Source organism: Manis javanica, chromosome 5, assembly GCF_040802235.1.
Source record: "Manis javanica isolate MJ-LG chromosome 5, MJ_LKY, whole genome shotgun sequence".
Classification (NCBI taxonomy): domain Eukaryota; kingdom Metazoa; phylum Chordata; class Mammalia; order Pholidota; family Manidae; genus Manis; species Manis javanica.
Window position 1 is genome coordinate 105040375 of NC_133160.1, and position 25663 is coordinate 105066037.

Here is a 25663-nt window from a genome sequence, read left to right on the forward strand (position 1 = left end):
TTTAAAGAGTCAAAATAATTAGCCATGCAGAAATAAAAGCAAAAAATAAATCGAAATATAATATGCATATCCCTGGTTGGCTAAAGAGATTTTAAGGTGATGATATTAAGAGTCAAACATCTTAAGCTTATTCACCCATTACTACTTACTATTCATGTGATCACATGGCTGCTCTGGTTTCTAAAGAGCCCCAAATCCAAATTACCAAGATATTTTTAAAATGTAACTAGATTGTAAAGAAAATGTTTGCCCTATTATCAGTCAACTTAATTTTACAACAAAAATATCTAAATGTCATAATGACTCCTGGGTCCTAGTCAGTGAGTTATTTTGTATGATATTAAGCAAGTCATTGAATATGGGCCTTGGTGCAGGGAGTCAGACCTGGAGATACCTGTATTTTATTTTAATAAAATGCAATGTCAGAGTTTGGGCTGTCTGTTTTTTAAATCTACAAAGTGAAACTGATACTTTCCAAAGTCATCTGACCACTGCAGAGCTAAAATTTTGACAGGAACCTTAGAATATTATTTAACAAAAAGAATTCCAAAGATTTTCACAGCATAATTCAAGAGAAAAGTACAAATATCTCAACACAGCATGCTTCCTATGCCCTTACTGTTTCAAAGTCTGACTCCATTTGCTAAACCAAGTTTATGAATGTTGTTAACCACTTCAAGAACCACTGGTAAGATCTCAAGATTCAGCAACCAAACACTGATGCTGAGAAAATATCTCTAAGAAGTACTCTGTGAGGATGTGCATGTTGTCAACCTTGTGATCACTCATCCAGTATATGTGTATTGGAAATCCACATGCCAGACCCTGAGCTATGCACTCGGAATTTAAAAAACAGACACACAAAATGGGTGCTCATAGTCTAACAGGACTATATTTAGTTCACATGTAAAATGATAATACCTATAAAATATGATATATGATTTATATTGGAAGTTTCATCATTTAACCCAGTCCCTTGTTTATTACAAGGCTGCATTTTAAAAGTATGTTTGTAGGACTGTAATAATGTCAATGTCCTGGTATGATATTATACAGTATTTTTGCAAAATATTACCACTGGTGGAAATGGCAAAGTGTATAAGGGATGTCTCAGTTATTTCTTACAACTGCATGTAAATATAAAATTATCTCAACAAAAAATACCTCTTAAACCAATCAATTTGGTATACAAAAGCAATTATTTACAGACATTTTATAGACATAGCAATCATTTATAGACATAAAAAGCAGTTGGTTCCTAAGATCAGCCCACAGTATTTTTATTTTTTAATCTATAGCCCTCTTAGTACTAAATACCAACGTAAATAGTTCAGGCCTTCATTGTATTTAGTATAAATTACAGTAGCAGTTTCCTCTCTGGTCACCCTATTAAAATCTCCCAACTCATCCTTCATTTAATGACAAATCTGGTTATATTATCTTTTAGCTTAAAATCCTCCAATGGTTTCCCAGGGACAGAGACCAACCCTTCCCATGGTATGCAAAGCTTCTCACGATGAGACTCCTGCCTACCTTCCCAACCTTTAATGCCTACCACTGGCCCCAGGATATGCAGCCCTCTCTCATTTCCAAGCCTACATAGCTGTTCCCACTGCCTGGAATGTCCTGCCCTTTCCCACTATACCCCTGGCAAATGTCTGTTTGCTCTTTACCTTTCATAACACTTCTCATCTCTTCTTAAAGCTCTTCCCACCCACTACTACAGCAGGGCCTTCCTTCCCTCTCCTCATGCTCCTTGTTCATGGTTCAGCAATGTGCAAGGCAACTCATGTCTCAGTACTTTCAAGACTCAAAAGCGTGCTGCCAGCCTCAGCTCCCTTTGTATCCTCAACATCATTCACAGTACCTAACATTTGGAAAGCACTCAAATGTTTACTGAAATAATGACACTGATAACTTTTAATGAACTTCTGTGATTCCAACAGCATAGAACAGTAAGTGGTGGTAAGCTATTTCTATGACAGAAATCAGTTGGAAGAAAGAAGAAATATTGATTCTTATTTTATAAAAGTAGTCCAGAAGTTTAGCATATAAAGCAAACCATTACTAAAAAGGCTTGGCTGGGAGGCTATCATGTATAAAATGTATAAAAAGAAACCATAAAGAAAATAAATTATATTATTGTCTTTATCTACCCAGTGAAGAACTTATTCTCAACTCTAAGTAATAGCAAACTACAAAGGGAAAAAAAGAAAGCCAAAGAAATAGTAGTCACCTTATTTTCTGACACTGTACCCATCAGATATTGTTGTATGCACATCATTATATACGTAACTGCAGTTATGGAAAAGACTAGATAGATTTAGATGTGCTGATATAAAATTATCCATAAGTAATTAATAAGTGGAAAAAACAAGCACGGAACAGTCTGCTTTCATTTGCAAAAAAGATGGGGGGTTGGGGATGGGAGGATATACACATTTGAGCTTTAATACTCAAAAAATATCTGCAATAGCAGTACTGAGCCCCTGGAGATAGTAAGGCAGCCCTGAGACCAGAGGGAGAGTTCACCAAATACTACTTTTTCAGTCTGAATTTTACTATGGACATGTGATATGTTTTCATTTTTAAAACTAGTTAAAAAAAGAAACAAAAACCTAGTTAAGGATTCTTGAAACACTTGACTTTTGGCAAACTCCCTATTCAGAGCGCACCCACAGTACCAAGACATCCAGGTCCCACAGATGGGCATATGGAGGTGCTCAAGTCCACAGTCAGCACTGACAGAGGCCAGGAGAGTGAGCCATCTCGGACACCCGGACCACTCAAGACTTAAATGACCAGCACTGCCTCCATCTGGCGGCAACCGTGAGAGAGGCCCTGTTAGGACTGCCTAGTGAAGCCCAGCCAATCCACAGGACCATGAGAGAAAATAAACTATTTTAAACCAAGAGAAGAATAAAATACAAGTTAAGAATTTCTGTCTTAAAATGGCAGCTTGATCACATGACTTTACTTCTATTCCACCCTGGTAGCCCACTAAAATAACATTAAAAGAAACTAAGGTGGAAACCCACAGAGCAGAGACCTGCAGAAATGTCAAGGCAAAAAGAAGAGATGTGGCTGCGAGATTTGGAAGCTAGGGAACAAACTGAATAACTTTCAGCAGAGCTGAGAAGTTGGAGACAACTAGTAGTATTTTCTAGAGAAAACTGAACAGAAAAGGTTCAGTAAAAGGCAAGGGCCTGGGTTTCTAAATGAGAGTGTTAAGTAAAAGTCTACTAAAGTAAGTGGGATCCCAGCCAAAGCAGTCAACTGTGAGGACAGAATAAAGATAGCTTTAGAAATGTATGAACATAAAACATTTACCTTCTAAGCACATTTCATAGGAATTTTTGGAGGCCAGGCTTCAGCAAAATGAGGGTGTTAACCCAGAAACTGGAAGACAAAGGATGGAAGAAATGCAGAAGCCAAATAAGGAAGATAGCTATGCAAGGAGCCGGTCCAGAAACAAGACCTCAGAGTTCTCTATGGCAGAGGTCTCAAGGAAAAAAAGGGAATTAGTACACTAATATGTGTGAACATTTGAAAGCACTACCAAAAGACATGGCACAGACACAAAGGAAATATAAAAAATTCCTACACAAAAATTCACAGATGTGGAAAAGAGAAGGTAAAGCAGTTATTAAGTTCAGGAGAAACAAAAAGTTGTAAAAGAATGGAAATGTGCTCACAAGATAGTTTGTTCTACAGGAGGTGATATTTTAGGAACCTGTTTAGTAATGTAAACAATGATGATAAAAAAATGAGTGTAAAGAAGAGAGAGGTTTTAACAGGAAGGCAAAAGATAATGCCTAAAATAAATGAAGAAATAGACATATTACTTAGAAAAATAGAAAAAATCTGTAAGTGGTGGGGTGCAGAGTTGTTTGTAAGTTTTTTGAAATGATCTGATTTTATAAATAATGGACATATATTAATGAAATAAATTATTAATGTTTTAATGAAGCATACTTTGTTATTAAGTATAAGAATACTCATATGAAGTGAAAAATAAAATTGTTGGGTTCAATAGCAGAAACCACTCTAAACACTTTTCTTGCTAATATTATTTTTAAACTCAAAATGCCAGAAAAGTCTTGCCAGTCTAAATATAAACTGAGAAGATACTGTATTAGTAAAGAATCCATCCCAGAATCTACCTTACATTTAACCAAATAAATCAAATGTCTTGGTTTGATAAGTCAAAGAAACTACTCAAAGTTTCTACCAAGAAAAAAATGTCACAAATGTACTTTGACATAGTTTCACTGCAAAATTTTAGCTGTTACAGTCATCATTAATCTGTCTATAATGACAATCCTTCTAAATTGAGAATTTAAAATGAAATGACTACCATAAAATGAAGAACTTCTTTTGCTCTTGGAAGAACAGAAACACTTTTCAACATCTACTTCCAAGAACACACTTTCTTTAGCTATATCAGCAATAATTTTAATAAAATGAATACTCAAAAATCTGTACTGAACAAAAACTTGACTGTAAAGAAGAAAACTCTAGAAAATGTAGATCCCCTGCCCCTAAAGTGATTCTCTGAAAATTACTATTACCATTCCAAATTGTGTCACTCTCTGGCTTTCTAGAATCAGAAACAAAAGAGACCAGGATTTGAAGAGGCCTTAATTAGAGAAGGACCAAGAAGAACATCTTAATTACTGAATAAAATCACATTTTTTAAGGACCGACATACTCCTCCATACACTCTGTATATTTTTTAGTTTAATGAGAAATAGATTCACCCATATTGTATTGTTTCCAAATTATACTAATGGGAGAAGAATTTATTGAGGAACTCCAAAGAGCTAAAACAATAACTGTTAAAAGCTAAACTGAAAATTCACAAATAATTTCATTTCCTCTTTTAAAAGTGAAAAATGAGAGTAACAAATATCTAAATACAAACAATAACATCTAAATACTCTTTAGGTGCTTTACAAAGAAACTGAGGTACAGATAAATTCATTAAATTTCTCAGTGTTTATTCAGCTAGTAAGTAGTAGAGCCAGGATTCATATTGGAAAAAAAAATTAACTAAAAATTACATATCTAAATAAATTTCTTAAAATTTTTTTGATTGGTAAACTTTTATGGAAGAGAAATGTGTTAATTCTAACTTTATCCTAAGTATCTGACTCCTAATCTAAAATAATAAAACATGTGACATAGCACACTATAAATAATATATGTATATTTTATATGTACATATGAATATTATGAATATATAATAGCCCATGTCAGGGAAACCAAGTACCCTGATTAGTTCTATATGAAAACTCTATGTCCTAGGGACAAATAAAACAATATGTATGTGGAAGTCTCCTTATAAATTATACTTGGTTAATAATCTATATATTTAAAGTTTCTTTACTATAATTTGCAAAGAAATTTTCAAATATATTGAGTGACTATTAAGCAAGCACCTTTTTTTTAACCACTACTAGGGAGTAATTGCTTTTTAGGACTATAATGAAAAAAATAGCTTTATATGTGGGACAATTAAAAAGAAGCTGGATTAAAATGTAACAAAGGACATTCTTAAGGATGAATTTAAATAACATAAAAATAAAGACATAAAATATATTACTACATACCTATACAGAATATCTTCCTTAACTTACCTGCCAGATAGAGGGCAAATGATATAAATCTATGGTAGCGAATCAGGAATTGAAGTTGCTCTTCTCTTTGAACAAATGTTGCAAAATAATCAGCTACAGTCTCTCCATAGAAAAAGTAGTTTACACATAGTAGAAAGTACCTATAATTGCAAAACAATTAGCTTTTCTATATTTGAAGATTTTTTACCCCTCAAACTCAACAAAACCATTCTCCACAATTTGATGATGACATAAAAACCAAAACTAAATTCAGAAGACCAGTTCAGGACATATTCCACCAAAATGCCTTTTTCCTGTTTCAAATTTTATTTCAAATTTATCAGTCAACAAAACCTTACTGAACATAGCTCACACCTCTATTTAGTTCAAAATCTAACGCCAGAGACAGATAATCAAGAAACAATGCAGAAAAATATCTCCTACACACACACACACACACATGGTATCAAGCATATAAACCAAATTCCCACCTGCCCTAAGTAAGATCAACAGGGAAAAGAAAAGTAATTCAGCCTCTAACCTCCCTCCCCAGTGCCCAGCATGTATTGGCATCTTTCTCCCTCTCCTCAATGCTCCAGATGGACTCCAGTTGAGCGGTGATTCTTCAAGGGTAGCAGGGGGGCCTGGTAGCTACTAGCAGGTAAAAATCTCTACAAGAAATTACTTAAAACTATATAAATTACCTGTCCTCCCCTACCCCAACTCTGGTATATCCTGTCCCCAAGGGAGAGGTTGAACACACAAGATTTTGCCGATGGGAGCTTTCATGAGCCAGAAAGAAAGGCTGAGAAACATTGCCTTAGAGTTCTCCATGCCTCCTCCTTTGAAGGGCAAAGTCCTAAGTAGCTAGGAGAGCAGAAGCAGAGGGAAGGGGTGGTTTCCCTCTGGTCCTCATGGATGGAATAATGGACCCACTATTCCCAAATAAAGAGCAACTACCATATTCCCACTTCTATCAGCTGCATTACCATTTTCTAGTCTCCTACAATGGAAACTGTCTTTGACTCCTCTACAAGGCTACCAGGGCCTACTCTAGCCACCAACCCAACGTTTTGCCCACTATTCCCTAATAGATGCCTTCTGCTCAGGAGACCAGGAAGGTCTTGCCATCTGTGGCTTTGTCTTCTCAGGCCCACATCCAGACCTGATGGGTGCTGCTTTTCCAACCCAGAACACTCTTCTCTATCCAATGTTTGTCTCTATTCCAAATGATAGTTTCTTTCTTATCCTCTCCATGAAGCCTTCTGTAATCACTGGAGCCCATCCTGACCTTTTTCTTCTACACTTAGAATCAATCCTACATAGTTTAGTATTTAATTATTCTCCAACTACTTCATCTACCTAACATTCCCTGTATACTTTGCCACATGTGAAGAAAGGTGCTAGAAAGAAAATCAGCTATTACCAAAATCAAGAAACTATTTTTTGACTATTCTAAATCCCTATGGTGATATACTTGTTTTAATGGGACAATGGCTCCTGTGGCTGATACTAATCAAACAACTATATTCAAAGGCACAGCAGTTAGGTTAATGACGAACTATCATACTACTCTGTTTCCTGGTCAAGGTCTTGATAACTAAGAATTATGCCTGAACAAGCTTAAAAAAGATACAAAACCTTAATATTAACATCATTTGGTGATTTTCTTTTTTACTAATTTTACATGCATTTGTACATATTCCATATTTCATGGGCTGGTAAGTGCTGGTGCTGTTTACAAGGGTACCTTATACACTTCCTCCCCTTTCACAAGCTGCCTTCCACACTTACCCCCTCTTCCTTTTCCCTCTGACTACTCTCCATGTTGCATGTCATGGGGGCTCGGGGCCCAGAGAGGATATTAAACCAGGAGCAGCAAAAGTGGGGGCCATCCCTCTTCCCATTGCTCTGCCCCCCCAACCCACATAGTGGCTACAGGGGCGGGTGGGCCAGCTTGCAGGGGTGGAGAAGGGTGCGTGTGATGGAGCCAGACATTCAACTTGGGCTTTCCCCTCCTAAATATATAAACCACTGATCACAACAACAACACAACAAACCACAACTTTTATCTCATCTTTCAGTCTTTGTGGAGATAATCTAATTGCGTGTGTGGTCTCATGTCAACTGAGGACAAATAAGGCAAAAGATTACACATCTTTGTAACATTTTATAAAACATAACATTTAGCTAAAATTACAATTACAAAGGATACAAAAATGTGTCCAATATAATGTTGAGGGTTTTTTTTAAAGCATACAAGAATGGCGTATATATTCAGTATAAATCAGATAGCTCTACAATGAGTAAAACATGAGCTTTGAAAATAATTGTGTAGAAATGGGAGAGTTAAAGGTGATTTTCTTCTTTTTAAAATTCAGTTGCAAAATCAATCAATATTTATTTATCTTTCTCCAAAATCAATCTATAAGGTCAACAGTATGGATACCGACAGGATGCTTCCTTTGCAAACTTTAGAAAAGAGTCAGATTTTCACAGTTCAGTTTTAAGTTACTTACCAGCTTAGTGTTCTAAACCATGGTAGATCATAAGAACGATAGACCCTATATCCTATAGTGATAATTTCATGGAAGCATTTCACTTGAATGCCTAGAACCTGAAACCAAAAGAAAATGTTAACAATACATTTGTGCTTAGTCACTGAATACATAGCTTGTTGTCATATATATTTTAAGAATCTTTAGCCTACCCATTTTTAATTATTCTAAAAGTTAGGAGCAGATATTCAATATTCAATGTCTCTCAAATTAAGTGATGTCCCAAAGGGATAAGCAAAACCAATGTTTTATTCAAAAAGATTTTCAGAGATCTTTCCTGGGGTAGGAGATGGCATTGTAGTTTAAATTTTGAAAAATATAGTCTGGTTTGTTACAGTTTACTATGCTTTATCCTTCATTACTACTTCATTTCTAGAGGTTGACCTCAAGATGGACAATCTTTCTGTCTATTTTGTTTCTTGAGTTACCCTATGAGAATGATCACATGTGAAAGCTTGCTTGTATATATTTTTTAACCATACATTCTGGTGTACTTGCCAAGAATAAAGATACTGTCAGGACAAATGGCTCAAACCTCTTTGCCAGTCACCCAGGGCTTTGGGTCTGGTCATTCCTCCACTTGTGCCAACTTTCACACTGCCAGCCATATCCATCCCTATCAACCCGAGTGACACTGCCTTAGCAAGTCACAAAGTGTTCCACATTTACAGCCACTTAGGCTGTTCAATTGCATCTATGCAGTTCTATTTGCAAAGCGTCATATAAACATGCCTACTGAATGGGTTTATGTTCATAAATCCTTTTCTGATGGTCTATGTAGTAGTCCTCTGAAATGCTGCACCCACCAATCTGGGCAAAGGTAATTCTTGAGAATCTATCAGTGCTTAGCTGAAGTCAATTCCAAGACTCAAAGAGCAAATGGCAAGTTGAACACTTATTACCATGAACTAAGAGATTTAAATAGTTGTAAATATAGCAGACTAACTTTTTTAGCCTCTAGAAAGTATACCCAAGGACTGGTTTTTGTACACCCCTGGAGCCAACAATGGATTTTTATATTTTTAAAGAGTTAAAAAAAAATCAAAGATTGGGGGGCAGAGCCAGTATGGCGGTGTGAGTAGAGCAGTGGAAATCTCCTCCCAAAAACACATAGAGCTATGAAAATATAACAAAGTAAAATCTTCCTAAAATAGAGACCACAGGACACAGGACAACATCCAGACCACATCCACACCTGCAAGAACCCAGCGCCATGCAAAGGGGGTAAGATACAAGCCCCGGCCCGGCGGGACCCGAGCACCCCTCCCCTAGGCTCCCGGTGGGTGGAAAGAAACCGGAGCGGTATTTTTTTTGGCGAGTGCTTTTTGGAAGCCTTAAAGGGACAGGGACCCCGTTGCTAGGGAGGCAGGGTGGCGGGACCGGTGAGTGGGTGCCTGGGACCGGCACCTGAGGACAAAGAATATCCCGCATTTTTCCCTGCGGGACCAGTGGGCGGGTGCCTGAGACCAGCGCCTGAGGACGGAGGAAATTGCATGTTTTTCCCCTTTGTTTTTTTTTTCTCTTTTTGGCGAGTGCTTGTTGGAAGCCCTAAAGGGACAGGGACCCTGGTGCTAGGGAGGCAGGGTGGCGGGACTGGTGAGCGGGTGCCTGGGACCAGCACCTGAGGACAAAGATTATCCCGCATTTTTCCCTGCAGGACCGGTGGGCGGGTGCCTGAGACCGGTACCTGAGGACGGAGGAAATTGCGCATTTTTCCCCTTTTTTTTTCTCTTTTTGGTGAGTGCTTTTTGGAAGCCTTAAAGGGACAGGGACCCCGGTGCTAGGGAGGCAGGGCGGCGGGACTGGTGAGCGGGTGCCTGGGACCAGTGCCTGAGGACAAAGAATATCGCGCGTTTTTCCCTGCGGGACCGGTGGGCGGGTGCTTTTTGGAAGCGTTGAAGGGACAGGGACCCTGGTGCTAGGGAGGCAGGACAGCAGGACCACTGAGCGGGTGCCTGGGACCAGCGCATGAGGACAAAAAAAAAAAAAACTCGCGTGCTTTTTCCTTTTTTTTTTTTTTTTCCTCTTCCCTCTCTCATTGTTGCTGTTGTTGTTTTGTTTGGAGAGTGCTTTTTGGAAGTCTTAAAGGGGCAGGACAGGTCACTTAGACCAGAGGCAGGGAATCTGGGGATCTCTGGGCACTCTAACCCCCTGGGCCGCAGGGAGCACAGAGGCCCCTTACGGAGATAAATAGCCTCCCGGCCGCTCCCCCTCCAACGGGGCTCCACCATTTTGGAGGAGCAGCCCCAGCCAAGCCACGCCCACAGCAACGGCGGAGATAAACCCCATAGCAACCCGGCAGGAAGCAGAAGCCCTGTCTGCACACAGCTGCCCAGCACAAGCCACTAGAGGTCCCTATTCTCCCAAGAGAGGAAGGCCACAAACCAACAAGAAGGGAAGCTTTTCCAGCAGTCACTTGTACCAGCTCTGCAAACTATCTCTATCACCATAAAAAGGCAAAACTACAGGCAGACAAAGATCACAGAGACAACACCTGAGAAGGAGACAGACCTAACCAGTCCTCCTGAAAAAGAATTCAAAATAAAAATCATGAACATGCTGACAGAGATGCAGAGAAAAATGCAAGAGCAATGGGATGAGATGCAGAGAAAAATGCAAGAGCAGTGGGATGAAGTCCGGAAGGAGATCACAGATGTCAGGAAGGAGATCACAGAAGTGAAACAATCCCTGGAAGGATTTATAAGCAGAATGGATAAGATGCAAGAGGCCATTGAAGGAATAGAAGCCAGAGAACAGGAACGTATAGAAGCTGACATAGAGAGAGACAAAAGGATCTACAGGAATGAAACAACACTAAGAGAACTATGTGACCAAGCCAAAAGGAATACTATTCGTATTATAGGGGTACCAGAAGAAGAAGAAAGAGGAAAAGGGATAGAAAGTCTCTTTGAAGAAATAATTGCTGAAAACTTCCCCAAACTGGGGGAGGAAATAATCAAACAGACCATGGAATTACACAGAACTCCCAAAAGAAAGGATCCAAGGAGGACAACACCAAGACACATAGTAATTAAAATGGCAAGGATCAAGGACAAGGAAAGAGTTTTAAAGGCAGCTAGAGAGAAAAAGGTCACCTATAAAGGAAAACTCATCAGGCTAACATCAGACTTCTCGACAGAAACCCTACAGGCCAGAAGAGAATGGGATGATATACTTAATGCAATGAAACAGAAGGGCCTTGAACCAAGGATACTGTATCCAGCACGACTATCATTTAAATATGATGGCGGGATTAAACAATTCCCAGACAAGCAAAAGCTGAGGGAATTTGCTACCCACAAGCCACCTCTGCAGGGCATCCTACAGGGACTGCTCTAAATGGGAAGACCCCTAAAAAGAGCACAGAACAAAACACACAACATATGAAGAATGGAGGAGGAGGAATAAGAAGGGAGAGAAGAAAAGAATCTCCAGATGGTGTATATAACAGCTCAATAAGCGAGCTAAGTTAAGCAGTAAGATACTAAAGAAGCTAACCTTGAACATTGGTAACCACGAACCTAAAGCCTGCAATGGCAATAAGTACATATCTCTCAATAGTCATGCTAAATGTAAATGGACTTAATGCACCAATCAAAAGACATAGAGTAATAGAATGGATAAAAAAGCAAGACCCATCTATATGCTGCTTACAAGAAACTCACCTTAAACCCAAAGATAAGCATAGACTAAAAGTCAAGGGATGGAAAAACATATTTCAGGCAAACAACAGTGAGAAGAAAGCAGGGGTTGCAGTATTAATATCAGACAAAATAGACTTCAAAACAAAGAAAGTAACAAGAGATAAAGATGGATACTACATAATGATAAAGGGCTCAGTCCAACAAGAGGATACAACCATTCTAAACATATATGCACTCAATGCAGGAGCACCAGCATATGTGAAGCAAATACTAACAGAACTAAAGAGGGAAATAGACTGCAATGCATTCATTGTAGGAGACTTCAACACACCACTCACCCCAAAGGATAGATCCACTGGGCAGAAAATAAGTAAGGACACACAGGCACTGAACAACACACTAGAACAGATGGACCTAATAGACATCTATAGAACTCTACATCCAAAAGCAACAGGATATACATTCTTCTCAAGTGCACATGGAACATTCTCCAGAATAGACCACATACTAGCTCACAAAAAGAGCCTCAGTAAATTCCAAAATATTGAAATTCTACCAACCAATTTTTCAGACCACAAAGGTATAAAAGTAGAAATAAATTCTACAAAGAAAACAAAAAGGCTCACAAACACATGGAGGCTTAACAACATGCTACTAAATAATCAATGGATCAATGAACAAATCAAAATAGAGATCAAGGAATATATAGAAACAAATGACAACAACAACACTAAGCCCCAACTTCTGTGGGACGCAGTGAAAGCAGTCGTAAGAGGAAAGTATATAGCAATCCAGGCACACTTGAAGAAGGAAGAACAATCCCAAATGAATAGTCTAACATCACAATTATCAAAACTGGAAAAAGAAGAACAAATGAGGCCTAAAGTCAGCAGAAGAGGGACATAATAAAGATCAGAGAAGAAATAAACAAAATTGAGAAGAATAAAACAATAGCAAAAATCAACGAAACCAAGAGCTGGTTCTTCGAGAAAATAAACAAAATAGATAAGCCTCTAGCCCAACTTATTAAGAGAAAAAGAGAATCAACACAAATCAACATAATCAGAAATGAGAATGGAAAAATCACGACAGACTCCACAGAAATACAAAGAATTATTAAAGACTACTATGAAAACCTATATGCCAACAAGCTGGAAAACCTAGAGGAAATGGACAACTTCCTAGAAAAATACAACCTCCCAAGACTGACCAAGGAAGAAACACAAAAGATAAACAAACCAATTACGAGCAAAGAAATTGAAACGGTAATCAAAAAACTACCCAAGAACAAAACCCCGGGGCCAGACGGATTTACCTCGGAATTTTATCAGACTCACAGAGAAGACATAATACCCATTCTCCTTAAAGTGTTCCAAAAAATAGAAGAAGAGGGAATACTCCCAAACTCATTCTATGAAGCCAACATCACCCTAATACCAAAACCAGGCAAAGACCCCACCAAAAAAGAAAATTACAGACCAATATCCCTGATGAATGTAGATGCAAAAATACTCAATAAAATATTAGCAAACAGAATTCAACAGTATATCAAAAGGATCATACACCATGACCAAGTGGGGTTCATCCCAGGGATGCAAGGATGGTACAACATTCGAAAATCCATCAACATCATCCACCACATCAACAAAAAGAAAGACAAAAACCACATGATCATCTCCATAGATGCTGAAAAAGCATTTGACAAAATTCAACATCCATTCATGATGAAAACTCTCAGCAAAATGGGAATAGAGGGCAAGTACCTCAAAATAATAAAGACCATATATGATAAACCCACAGCCAGCATTATACTGAACAGCGAGAAGCTGCAAGCATTTCCTCTGAGATCAGGAACCAGACAGGGATGCGCACTCTCCCCACTGTTATTTAACATAGTACTGGAGGTCCTAGCCACGGCAATCAGACAAAACAAAGAAATACAAGGAATCCAGATTGGCAAAGAAGAAGTTAAACTGTCACTATTTGCAGATGATATGATACTGTACATAAAAAAACCCTAAAGACTCCACTCCAAAACTACTAGAACTGATATCGGAATACAGCAAAGTTGCAGGATACAAAATTAACACACAGAAATCTGTAGCTTTCCTGTACACTAACAATGAATCAATAGAAAGAGAAATCAGGAAAACAATTCCATTCACCATTGCATCAAAAAGAATAAAATACCTAGGAATAAACCTAACCAAAGAAGCGAATGACCTATACCCTGAAAACTACAAGTCACTCTTAAGAGAAATTAAAGGGGACACTAATAAATGGAAACTCATCCCATGCTCATGGCTAGGAAGAATTAATATCATCAAAATGGCCATCCTGCCCAAAGCAATATACAGATTTGATGCAATCCCTCTCAAATTACCAGCAACATTCTTCAATGAATTGGAACAAATAATTCAAAAATTCATATGGGAACACCAAAGACCCCGAATAGCCAAAGCAATCCTGAAAAAGAAGAATAAAGTAGGGGGGATCTCACTCCCCAACTTCAAGCTCTACTACAAAGCCATAGTAATCAAGACAATTTGGTACTGGTACAAGAACAGAGCCACAGACCAGTGGAACAGATTAGAGACTCCAGACATTAACCCAAACAAATATGGTCAATTAATATTTGATAAAGGAGCCATGGACATACAATGGCAAAATGACAGTCTCTTCAACAGATGGTGCTGGCAAAACTGGACAGCTACATGTAGGAGAATGAAACTGGACCATTGTCTAACCCCATATACAAAGGTAAACTCAAAATGGATCAAAGACCTGAATGTAAGTCATGAAACCATTAAACTCTTGGAAAAAACATAGGCAAAAACCTCTTAGACATAAACATAAGTGACCTCTTCTTGAACATATCTCCCCGGGCAAGGAAAACAACAGCAAAAATGAGCAAGTGGGACTACATTAAGCTGAAAAGCTTCTGTACAGCGAAAGACACCATCAATAGAACAAAAAGGAACCCTACAGTATGGGAGAATATATTTGAAAATGACAGATCCGATAAAGGCTTGACGTCCAGAATATATAAAGAGCTCACATGCCTCAACAAACAAAAAACAAATAACTCAATTAAAAAATGGGCAGAGGAACTGAACAGACAGTTCTCTAAAAAAGAAATACAGATGGCCAAGAGACACATGAAAAGATGCTCCACATCGCTAATTATCAGAGAAATGCAAATTAAAACTACCATGAGGTATCACCTCACACCAGTAAGGATGGCTGCCATCCAAAAGACAAACAACAACAAATGTTGGAGAGGCTGTGGAGAAAGGGGAACCCTCCTACACTGCTGGTGGGAATGTAAATTAGTTCAACCATTGTGGAAAGCAGTATGGAGGTTCATCAAAATGCTCAAAACAGACCTACCATTTGACCCAGGAATTCCACTCCTAGGAATTTACCCTAAGAACGCAGCAATCAAGTTTGAGAAAGACAGATGCACCCCTATGTTTATCGCAGCACTATTTACAATAGCCAAGAATTGGAAGCAACCTAAATGTCCATCGGTAGATGAATGGATAAAGAAGATGTGGTATATATACACAATGGAATACTACTCAGCCATAAGAAGTGGAAAAATCCAACCATTTGCAGCAACATGGATGGAGCTGGAGAGTATTATGCTCAGTGAAATAAGCCAAGCGGAGAAAGAGAAATACCAAATGATTTCACTCATCTGAGAATTATAGGAACAAAGGAAAAACTGAAGGAACAAAACAGCAGCGGAATTACAGAACCCAAAAATGGACTAACAGGTACCAAAGGGAAAGGAACTGGGGAGGATGGGTGGGCAGGGAGGGATAAGGGGGGGGGAAGAAAGGGGGTATTAAGATTAGCATGCATGGGGGGGGAGGGAGAAAGGGGAGGGAGGCTGTACAACACAGAGAGGACAAGTAGTGATTCTACAACATTTTGCTATGCTGATTGACAGTGACTGTAATGTGGTTTTTAGGGGGGATTTGGTATAGGGGAGAGCATAGTAAACATAGTATTCTTCATGTAAGTGTAGATTAAAGATTAAAAAAAAGAAAAAAAAGGAAGAAAGAAAAGGGGGATTACTTCTTGATAGGATAAGACTATTGGTAAATCAAAGATCAACGCATGCTTTAAATATCCTTAATGTTGATCACTTAAAGGGTGTCAGATGATCAGCTATGGAGGTACTCTTTTCTGATAATATTCCTTTCTCTTAATAAAAAAAAAAAAAGCAGTTACTGTGTGCTGACCTCCAATGAGTTCTGTACAGTGGTATAGAGGGCATGTCAAAGTATGGGCAAAGGGTCTGTTTGTTTCTATGCAGAAGATCAAGGCCTAGCTTGGATACCCAGAAAATAAACTAAGATACAATATGAGGAGGAGCTTCCGGCATCAGCACTCTCTGGAGGACTTGTGCCGGGGGATGATCATCAAAAAGCCTCCACAGGGATCCGGACGATGCTGCGGTTGTGGCTGCATCCAGCCTACTGTCTCCTGGACTTGCCATAGGAATGAAGAGGGAGATGTCTAGGCTGGCATGTGCATATAGTGAGACAACGAATTTGACCGGATCTGTACTGTTGGAACTCAACCAGGAGTTGGGAGGGGTGCAAGCTGTAGCACTCCAAAATCTCATGACTATAGACTATCTACGGTTAAAAGAACATATGGGATGTGAACAGATCCCAGAAATGGGCTGCTTTAAATTGTCTGATTTTTCTCAGACTGTTCAAGTACAATTGGACAATATCCATCATATCATACATAAATTTTCACAAATGCCTAGGGTGCCTAAATGGTTTTCTTGGCTTCAGTGGAGATGGATGGTAATTATAGATTTGCTTTGTTTATGTCACTGTATTCCTATTATGTTAATATGTGTGTGCAAATTAGTTAGTAGTTTAAAACCTACAGATACTTAAGGTACTCTACAAGAAGATATGTCAAAGAAATAATCAATCCTCCCATGTTTCCTTCCATATGCTACATCTATAGCTTTTCTTCTTCCTTCCTAATTACAACCCTTAAATAGAATTCGTGCCTCATATCGAATTTACCGAGTATCATAATTCCTCCAGGTGGTAAAGATACCTCGAGACAAGTGCTGGGCATAGAAGCCACAGGGCATAAATCTGCAAAGAAGTAAAAAGCTAACCTTTTCAAACAATATGGCTTCTCTCTCACTTACCAACTTTACATTTCCCTGTATGGCCCCGGAAGATGACTGGTTAGCCAGAGACGGGTAAGATTCCTCAAGGGAGGAACAACCTAAGACAGGCACAGTCGCAGGGGGGCCATCAGGTGAGAATTTGGGGATCAACAGAGGTGAGGCTCAGAACCTCACCCCCCCTGCTTTGAGAGAAATCTTCTGCATCCGTGGATGTCTTGCTGCCCTTGTCTAGCCTGGATTAATACTTAGTCCATAGTCCATAGGCACACACCTGATTATCTGATCATCTACATTTGCCCTCTTACAGCACTAAACTATGTTTTCTACCTTTATCTTGCATCTACCTACCACTTCAGCATTTTATTAAAAATAAAAATAATAATAATAATAGAGGGAGAAATGTGGGATCAACAAATAAATCAAGTACAAAAATCAAACGAATATTCATATTTGACCTGATTGTTTATAGGTCATAATGCGTGATCAAAACCGAAAGTTTCTGTGATGACGGCCCTTGTACTGTTCACCATGTAAGAATTTATTCACTATGTAAGAATTCGTTCACCATGTAACAACTTGTTCGTTATGCTTCAGAAGATTGGAGACTGACGAGAATTAGGCTTGAGATGGATTAATGATTGTACATTGAGCATTGACCCCCCTATACTGAATTTTATTGTTGTTAACAACCATTTGATCAATAAATATGAGAGATGCCCTCTCAAAAAAAAAAAAATCAAAGATTATGTGACAAGACTGCTGGTGGGAATGTAAATTAGTTCAACCATTGTGAAAAGCAGTATGGAGGTTCCTCAAAATGCTCAAAATAGACTTACCATTTGACCCAGGATTTCCACTCCTGGGAATTTACCCTAAGAATGCAGCACTCCAGTTTGAAAAAGACAGATGCACCCCTATGTTTATCGCAGCACTATTTACAATAGCCAAGAATTGGAAGCAACCTAAGTGTCCATCAGTAGATGAATGGATAAAGAAGATGTGGTACATATACACAATGGAACATTATTCAGCCATAAGAAGAAAACAAATCCTACCATTAGCAACAACATGGATGGAGCTAGAGGGTATTATGCTCAGTGAAATAAGCCAAGCGGAGAAAGAGAAATACCAAATGATTTCACTCATCTTTGGAGTATAAGAACAAAGGAAAAACTGAAGGAACAAAACAGCAGCAGAATCACAGAACCCAAGAATGGACTAACAGGTACCAAAGGGAAATGGACTGGGGAGGATGGGTGGGTAGGGAGGGATAAGTGGGGGGAAGAAGAAAGGGGGTATTATGATTAGCATGCATAATGGGGTGGGTGGGAAAAAGGGGAGGGCTGTGCAACACAGAGAAGACAAGTAGTGATTCCACAACATTTTGCTATGCTAATGGACAGTGACTGTAATGGGGTTTGTGGGGGGGGACTCGGTATAGGGGAAAGCCTAGTAAACATAATATTCTTCATGTAATTGTAGATTAATGATAACAAAAAAAAAAAAGAGAGAGAAAGAAAAGGGGGATTACTCCCTGATAGGAAAAACTAACTGCAAATCAATGATTAATGCATGCTTTACATATCCTTAATTTTGATCTTTCAAAGGGTGTCAGATAATCAGCTATAGAAGTACATTTTTCTGAAAATATTCCTTTCTCTTAAAATAAAAATAAAAATAATAAAAGCAGTTCCTGTCTGGTGATCTCCAATAGGTTCTTCACAATGGTATAAAGGTCATATCAAAGTGTGGGCAAAGGGTTTGTTTGTGTTTATGCAGAGGATCAAAGCCTAATTTGGCTACACAGAAAACAAATTAAGATACGATATGAAGAAGAACTTCCAACATCAACATCCTCTGGAAGAGTCATTCCAGAAGATGAACATCAAAAAACTTCAACAAAGATCCTGGCGCTGCTGCAGTTGTAGCTGCAGTCATCCCACCAGTTCCTGAACTTGCCATTGGAATGAAGAAGGAGATATCTAAGCTGGCCTGTGCATACAGTAAAACAACAAATTTGATTGGATCTATACTGTCGGAACTCAACCAAGAATTAGGAAAAGTGCAAGTTGCAGTGCTCCAAAATCATGCAACTATAGACTATCTACTGTTAAAAGAACACATGGGATGTGAACAGTTCCCAGGAATGTGTTGTTTTAATTTGTCTGATTTTTCCCAAACTATTCAAATTCAGTTAGACAATATCCATCATATCATCGATAAGTTTTCACAAATGCCTAGGGTACCTAATTGGTTTTCTTGGTTTCACTGGAGATGGCTGGTAATTGTAGGTCTGCTTTTGTTATGTAGCTGTATTCCTATTATGTTAATGTATGTGCGCAATTTAATTAGTAGTTTAAAACCTATACATGCTTATGTTACTCTACAAGAAGATATGTCAAAGAAATAATCAATCTTCCCATGTTTTCTTTCTTCTGCTACTTCTATAGCTTTTCTTCTTCCTTCCTAATTACAACCCTTTAGTAGAATTCGTGCCTCATATCGAATTTACCGTGTATCACAGTTCTTCCAAGTGGTAAAGATACCTCGAGATAAGTGCTGGGCATAGAAGCCACAGGGCATAAATCTGCAAAGAAGTAAAAAGCTAACCTTTTCAAAGAATATTTCTTCTCTCTCACTTACCAACTTTACATTTCCCTGTATGGCCCCAGAACATGACTGGTTAGCCAGAGACGGGTAAGATTCCTCAAGGGAGGAACAACCTAAGACAGGCACCATCGCAGGGAGGCCACCAGATGAGAAATTGGGGATCAATAGAGGTGAGGCTTAGAACCTCACCCCCCCTGTTTTGAGAGAAATCTTCTGCATCCGTGGATGTTTTATTGCCCTTGTCTAGCTTGGATTAACACTTAGTCTACAGGCACACACCTGATCATCTAAATTTGCTCTCTTACAGCACTAAACTATGTTTTCTACCTTTATCTTGCATCTACCTACCACTTCAGCATTTTATTAAAAATAATAATAATAATAATAATAATAATAAGGGAGAAATGTGGGATTCACATATAAATCAAGTATAAAAATCAAACAAATATTCATATTTGACCTGTTTATAGTTCATAATATGTGATCAAAACTGAAAGTTTCTGTGATGACTGCCCTTGTACTGTTCACCATGTAAGAACTTATTCACTATGCAAGAACTTGTTCACCATGTAAGAACTTGTTCGTTATGCTTCAGAAGATTGGAGAATGACGAGAATTAGGCTTGGGGTGGATTGATGATTGTACATTGAGCATTGAGTCCCCTATACAGAATTTTATTGTTGTTAACAACCATTTGATCAATAAATATGAGAGATGCCCTCTCAAATAAATAAATAAATAAATAAATAACAAGGGTGGGCCTTCTTGGAGGTAAGAGCTATAGAACATGAGGCTTTGGTATTGTCTGTGGCATCTGTGCTATCTCATGCGGAGGAAGCCGAACTGCAGTAAAAAACAACAGAGAGAGGAGAGAGCAAGAGAGAGAGCCCTGGTGGCATTCCAGGCCCTTCCTGTCCTGACTGTCATTTGGTTATTGAACTCTTCTTTTGATTTGTTTTTGTATCCCTAAATAAAACACGCACACACAGTGTGTCTTTTTGCCTAAAAAAAAAAAAAAAAAAAAAAGATTATGTGACAAGAGACTTATGTGGCTCCTTAAAGCCTAAAATATTACTATCTTGTCCTTTAAAGAAAAAGCTTACTAAACTCTGCCCAAGGATACCCTTTGGAATTTCTTTTTAATGCTCCACAACTTAGCTTTCCCAAACCTACTGCTCAGGATAGTCTTAAGCTATTTTTCCCCACTACTCCTATTACATGTCCAATCATATACTTTAAAAATGTAACTGTGTGCCCTCAGCCCCATGATAAGAAAATATTATGCCAAACTACTATAAATAGTTCTTTAAGAAAAAGCCATGAATGTGTTATAATATAAAAACAAGAAATGTAAATATTGTCCTTCAAATAACCTATGTATATAATACCATTTTTTAAATACAACTAATCACAGAATGGAGACAATGCTGGTGTTAAGATAAAAAGGCAAAGCAATGCTATTTATGGAAATGAGGGCTTTTAAAATAACAAACACACTGATGCCATTTGTTTGCTGGATGAACACTTTGGCCCAAGAACAACCGGTAACAATATATATGGTATTTTACTGAGAGTAAGGAAAACAAGTACTTTTAGTAGCATACACATATATATTTATATAATTGTCAATCACAGCTTGTAAGTAATATTAATATGAAAATTCTGGGAAAATAAAAGACTGGAAATTCAAAATTCCAGGGCTGGGTAATCACAGAGAAACTGATGCTCTACGACGTTGACATGGGTACCAGTGCATATTGGTAGGACTTACTTGGTCTCGTTAATGTGCTAAGGGCCTTAAAAGCCGCTACCACCATGTAAATGCCTACTTTTCTAGAGAAGAGTCAGAGAAACAACACAGGCATCTGTTCTCAGAGAGGCAGAGTCCATTAGGAAGGATACACACCACTACACCACCACATGGAAACAGCCATATGGATGTAAGCACAGGCAGAAAGAAGAACCTGGGCAGGAGTGGACTGGGCCACAGGTAGGGCAAAGGTGGAGGATATACACCTGGGAAATATACACTCACGCACATGGGAGAAGATGAGACATGTTAAGGGAATTACAAACAGTTCAGCGTTGCTGGAATACAGAGGTGGAGTTAGAAGTAGAGAGACAAGCAAGGTCACAGAATCCCAGGAGATAGCACAAAGGAGTCTGTGCTGGTCCCGGAAGGATATGGTCAGCTATGAGTGTCTGGGGATGACAGAGTGGGAAGAACTGACTGGAGTGGTAACATGAGTAGAGACAGGAAGGCACACAAGACAGCAGGACCCAGATGAGTGTGGATGACCGCCCAGCTGGAACTGTGGCAGAGCGATGGAGTACATAGGGTAAGAGACCTTGAGGAGGTAGAATGACTGGATTGGTGGCTGTGGAAACTGGGAAGTTAAGGGAGTGAGGGGAACACGGAATAAAACCAGTGAAGTCTTGGGAAAGTGGACAGATGTGTGCCGAATTGCTAGGATGGAATCAAAGTTCAGATTTGGTATGCTGAGTTTGAACTATGGTACCTGTGGCTACCAAATAAAGTACCTATTCTATTTTCACTTTGGAAATCTATTCAAAGAAACTAATCCTGCACGTGAATAAAAGCTTTACATTCTAATATGTCCAGAATAGTGTTATGCACAATGAAAACAGAACATAACCTGAATGTCTAAAAATACCACAGTGGTTCAAATAACTTTTGATGCATGCCATTTCCACTGAGTAGATGAATGTATTAGAGCTGATGGTTGCAGAGACTGTGGACAACACAAAACATTCAGTACGATATTTAGTTTAAAAATAGCAGAACACAAAATTCTAGTCACATTATGATTACAGCTTATGTTTGTAAGACATAAAAGAAAAAAGGATGAAAAGAAGTACATCAAATTGAGGAATTAACTGGGTTTTGGTGGTTGATAATAGGGTTAGGGGTGATTTTTTAAAATTATGTATTTTCCAAAGTAATTTTAATGTACTTTTATAACTCTCACAATGGGAAAAAAACAAACACACTATTTAAAAGTAAATTATAAAATATGAATTAAAACTTAATCATTATAAGCTTTTTCAAGAAGGTTGGGGGGGGCACTCTTACAGTATATTTTCTATGTTCACAGCTGCCTTTACATCAAAATATGCTTTAGTCTATCACTCAGATTCCAAGCTGTAATGTAATAATTAAAGAACTATAATTAGAAAGTAGAAGGAAAAAAGCTTCTTTTTTAAGGACCATGAGTAAGAGTTCCATCTTAAATAGTTGCTATAATTTCCTAGAAGTTTCTCATAAAACTCTTATCGAATTAGTCATTTTTGAGTAATGATAACATAAGGCAAATGCAAGCTAAGTAACAATGTGTACTTACCAAAATATAAATGGCATAGTTGGGAATATGAGTGTAAATAAGACTTTAAATCACATAAAAGTAATATCAATGAAGTACCAACAGTATGTGTGTATATGTGTATACCGATCCACATTCCCTTAATAGAAATGTCATAAATATATGTATGTATGGACAAGAAAGGATTAAAGATGGGAGCATGAGAGGTGAAACAGACAGAGGCTTCCTCCTAAAACAGCATATAATATGAAAATATAATTAATACAACTAATCCTGAAAGAGCAAGAGGAAAGAGGGCTGTGCCAAACTGCACACACCTGCTGAAAAGAGTAAACCTCATGGAACAGGGTAACATACCAAAGCTGCGGCCCGGTGGAACCCAAGCCCTTCCCCCACCCAAGCCCACCAGAAGGAGGAAGAGAAACGGAGCAGGGAGGGAGTGGAGGCCTGGGACTGCTGAATACCTAACTCTGGAGATCTGCTCTGGGAGCACAAACCTACATTTTCATGGTGCTTTCACGGTACTCTTGTGATTAGGGGGTTGGACAGAGGCAGAATACCTGGAGAGACTGAGATTCCAGCTGCTTATGGAAAGCAGGGATCCATACATAGCTACTCTGGGATAAAAGAAAGGTAGGCAGTCTGGGAGACTTCCTAACAGCAAGAGGGCTGCTAAAGAGGCAGGATTTGCACAGAGCTTACTGCTCAGGAGAAAGGACAGGTAGACAAAATTGTCTGGGTGCACTCTGCCCAGCAGTTTCGGAACTTTCTTGATCTTGAGGAGCTCTAGCTCCCTGGCTGGCTACACAGCTTGAAGTACCCCTTCCATGATAGGCAGTCTCTGCACCTTTCTCCCGGCCAGCCCCACCTGGCTAGCAAACTGGCAAACCCTACCCTGGCATAAGGCCAGCCAGAGGGAAGCCCCTTCTACAACAACTATAAACGCAAAGTATAGAGGCTTATACATGTGTGCTTGGCCCACTGGTTCTGGCAATGGAAGCAGGCATAGCAGCCAGGAAGCAGAAAACAGCTCTTTCCTCCCTCCAGGCACCAATACTGCTCCCCTGCAACCCCCGACATTGCTTCAGGGGCAGAGTAGCTCCAGAGAGTAGAGCTTCTAGGCACTAGAGGGCACCATATACAAATATGAAATGCCAAAGAAACCTAGTTCAAAGTAAAATTATGAATACAACACCTGAGAAAGAAATCAACCTCATGAATTTTCCTGAAAGGGATTTCAAAATAAAAATCATTAACATGCTCACGGAGGTATAGAAAAATATTCAAGAACTCACGAATGAATTCCGGTTGGAGATCCAATCATTGAAAAGCACAATTCAACATAGTACTGGAGGTCCTAGCCATGGCAATCAGACAACACAAAGAAATAAAAGGCATCCAGATTTGCAAGGAAGAAAGTTAAACTGTCTGTGTTTGCAGATGACATAATATTGTACATAAAAAACCCTAAAGACTCCATTCCAAAACTACTAGATCTAATACCTGAATTCAGTAAAGTAGCGGGATACAAAATTAATACACAGAAATCTGTTGCACTTCCATACACTATCAATGAACTAGCAGAGAGAGAAATCAGGAAAACAATTCCATTTACAGTTTCATCAAAAAGAATAAAATACCTAGGAATAAGCCTAACCAAGGAAGTGAAATACCTATACTCTGAAAACTACAAGACACTCAGGAGAGAAATTAAAGAAGATCCCAATAAATGGAAACACATTCCGGGCTAATGGATAGGAAGAATAAATATTGTCAAAATGGCCATCCTGCCTAAAGCAATCTACAGATTCAATGCAGTTCCTATCAAAATACCAACAGCATTCTTCAATGAACTAGAGCAAATTGTTCTAAAATTAATATGGAACCACAAAAGACCCCAAATAGCTAAAGCAATCCTGAGAAGGAAGAATAAAGCTGGGGAGATTATACACTCCAACTTCAAGCTCTACTACAAAGCCACAGTAATCAAGACAATTTGGTACTGGCACAAGAACAGAACCATAGACCAATGGAACAGACTAGAGAGCCCTGATATAAACCCAACCATATATGGTCAATTAATATATGATAAAGGAGCCATGGACATATAATGGGGAAATGACAGCCTCTTCAATAACTGGTGTTGGCAAAACTGGACAGCTGCATGCAAGAGAATGAAACTAGATTATTGTTTAACCCCATACACAAAAGTAAACTTGAAATGGATCAAAGGCCTTGATGTAAGTCATGAAACCATAAAACTCTTAGAAGACAACATAGGCAAAAATCTCCTGAATATAAGCATGAGCAACTTCTTCCTGAACTCATTTCCTCGAGCAAGGGAAACAAAATAAAAAATGAACACATGGGACTATATCAAACTAAAAAGTTTCTGTACGACAAAGGACACCATCAACAGAACAAAAAGGCATCCTACAGTATGGGAGAACATATTTACCCATATCTGACAAGGGGTTAACATCCTAAATATATAAAGAACTCACATGCCTCAACACCCAAAAAGCAAATAACCTGATTAAAAAATGGGCAGAGGATATGAAGGGACAATTCTCCAAAGAAGAAATTCAGATGGCCAACACACAAATGGAAAGATGTTCTGCATCACTAATCATCAGGGAAATGCAAATTAAAACCACAATGAGATATCATCTCACACCAGTAAGGATGGCCAGCATAGAAACAACAAATGCTAGTGAGGATG

General features: G+C 38.7%; 1 protein-coding gene across 3 annotated transcripts in view; it reads right to left on the minus strand.

The window, feature by feature from the left end:
- The window catches only part of CDS1 (CDP-diacylglycerol synthase 1), an 82626-nt gene that overhangs the window by 33651 nt on the left and 23312 nt on the right, over positions 1-25663 (minus strand). For all 3 annotated transcript variants that reach the window (XM_073237360.1, XM_073237359.1, XM_037021151.2), the window contains 2 exons: positions 8138-8235; positions 5640-5779 (listed from right to left, as the gene is read on the minus strand). In XM_073237360.1, coding sequence (XP_073093461.1) covers positions 5640-5779; positions 8138-8235 — 238 coding nt within the window. The remainder of the gene's footprint in view (positions 1-5639; positions 5780-8137; positions 8236-25663) is intronic.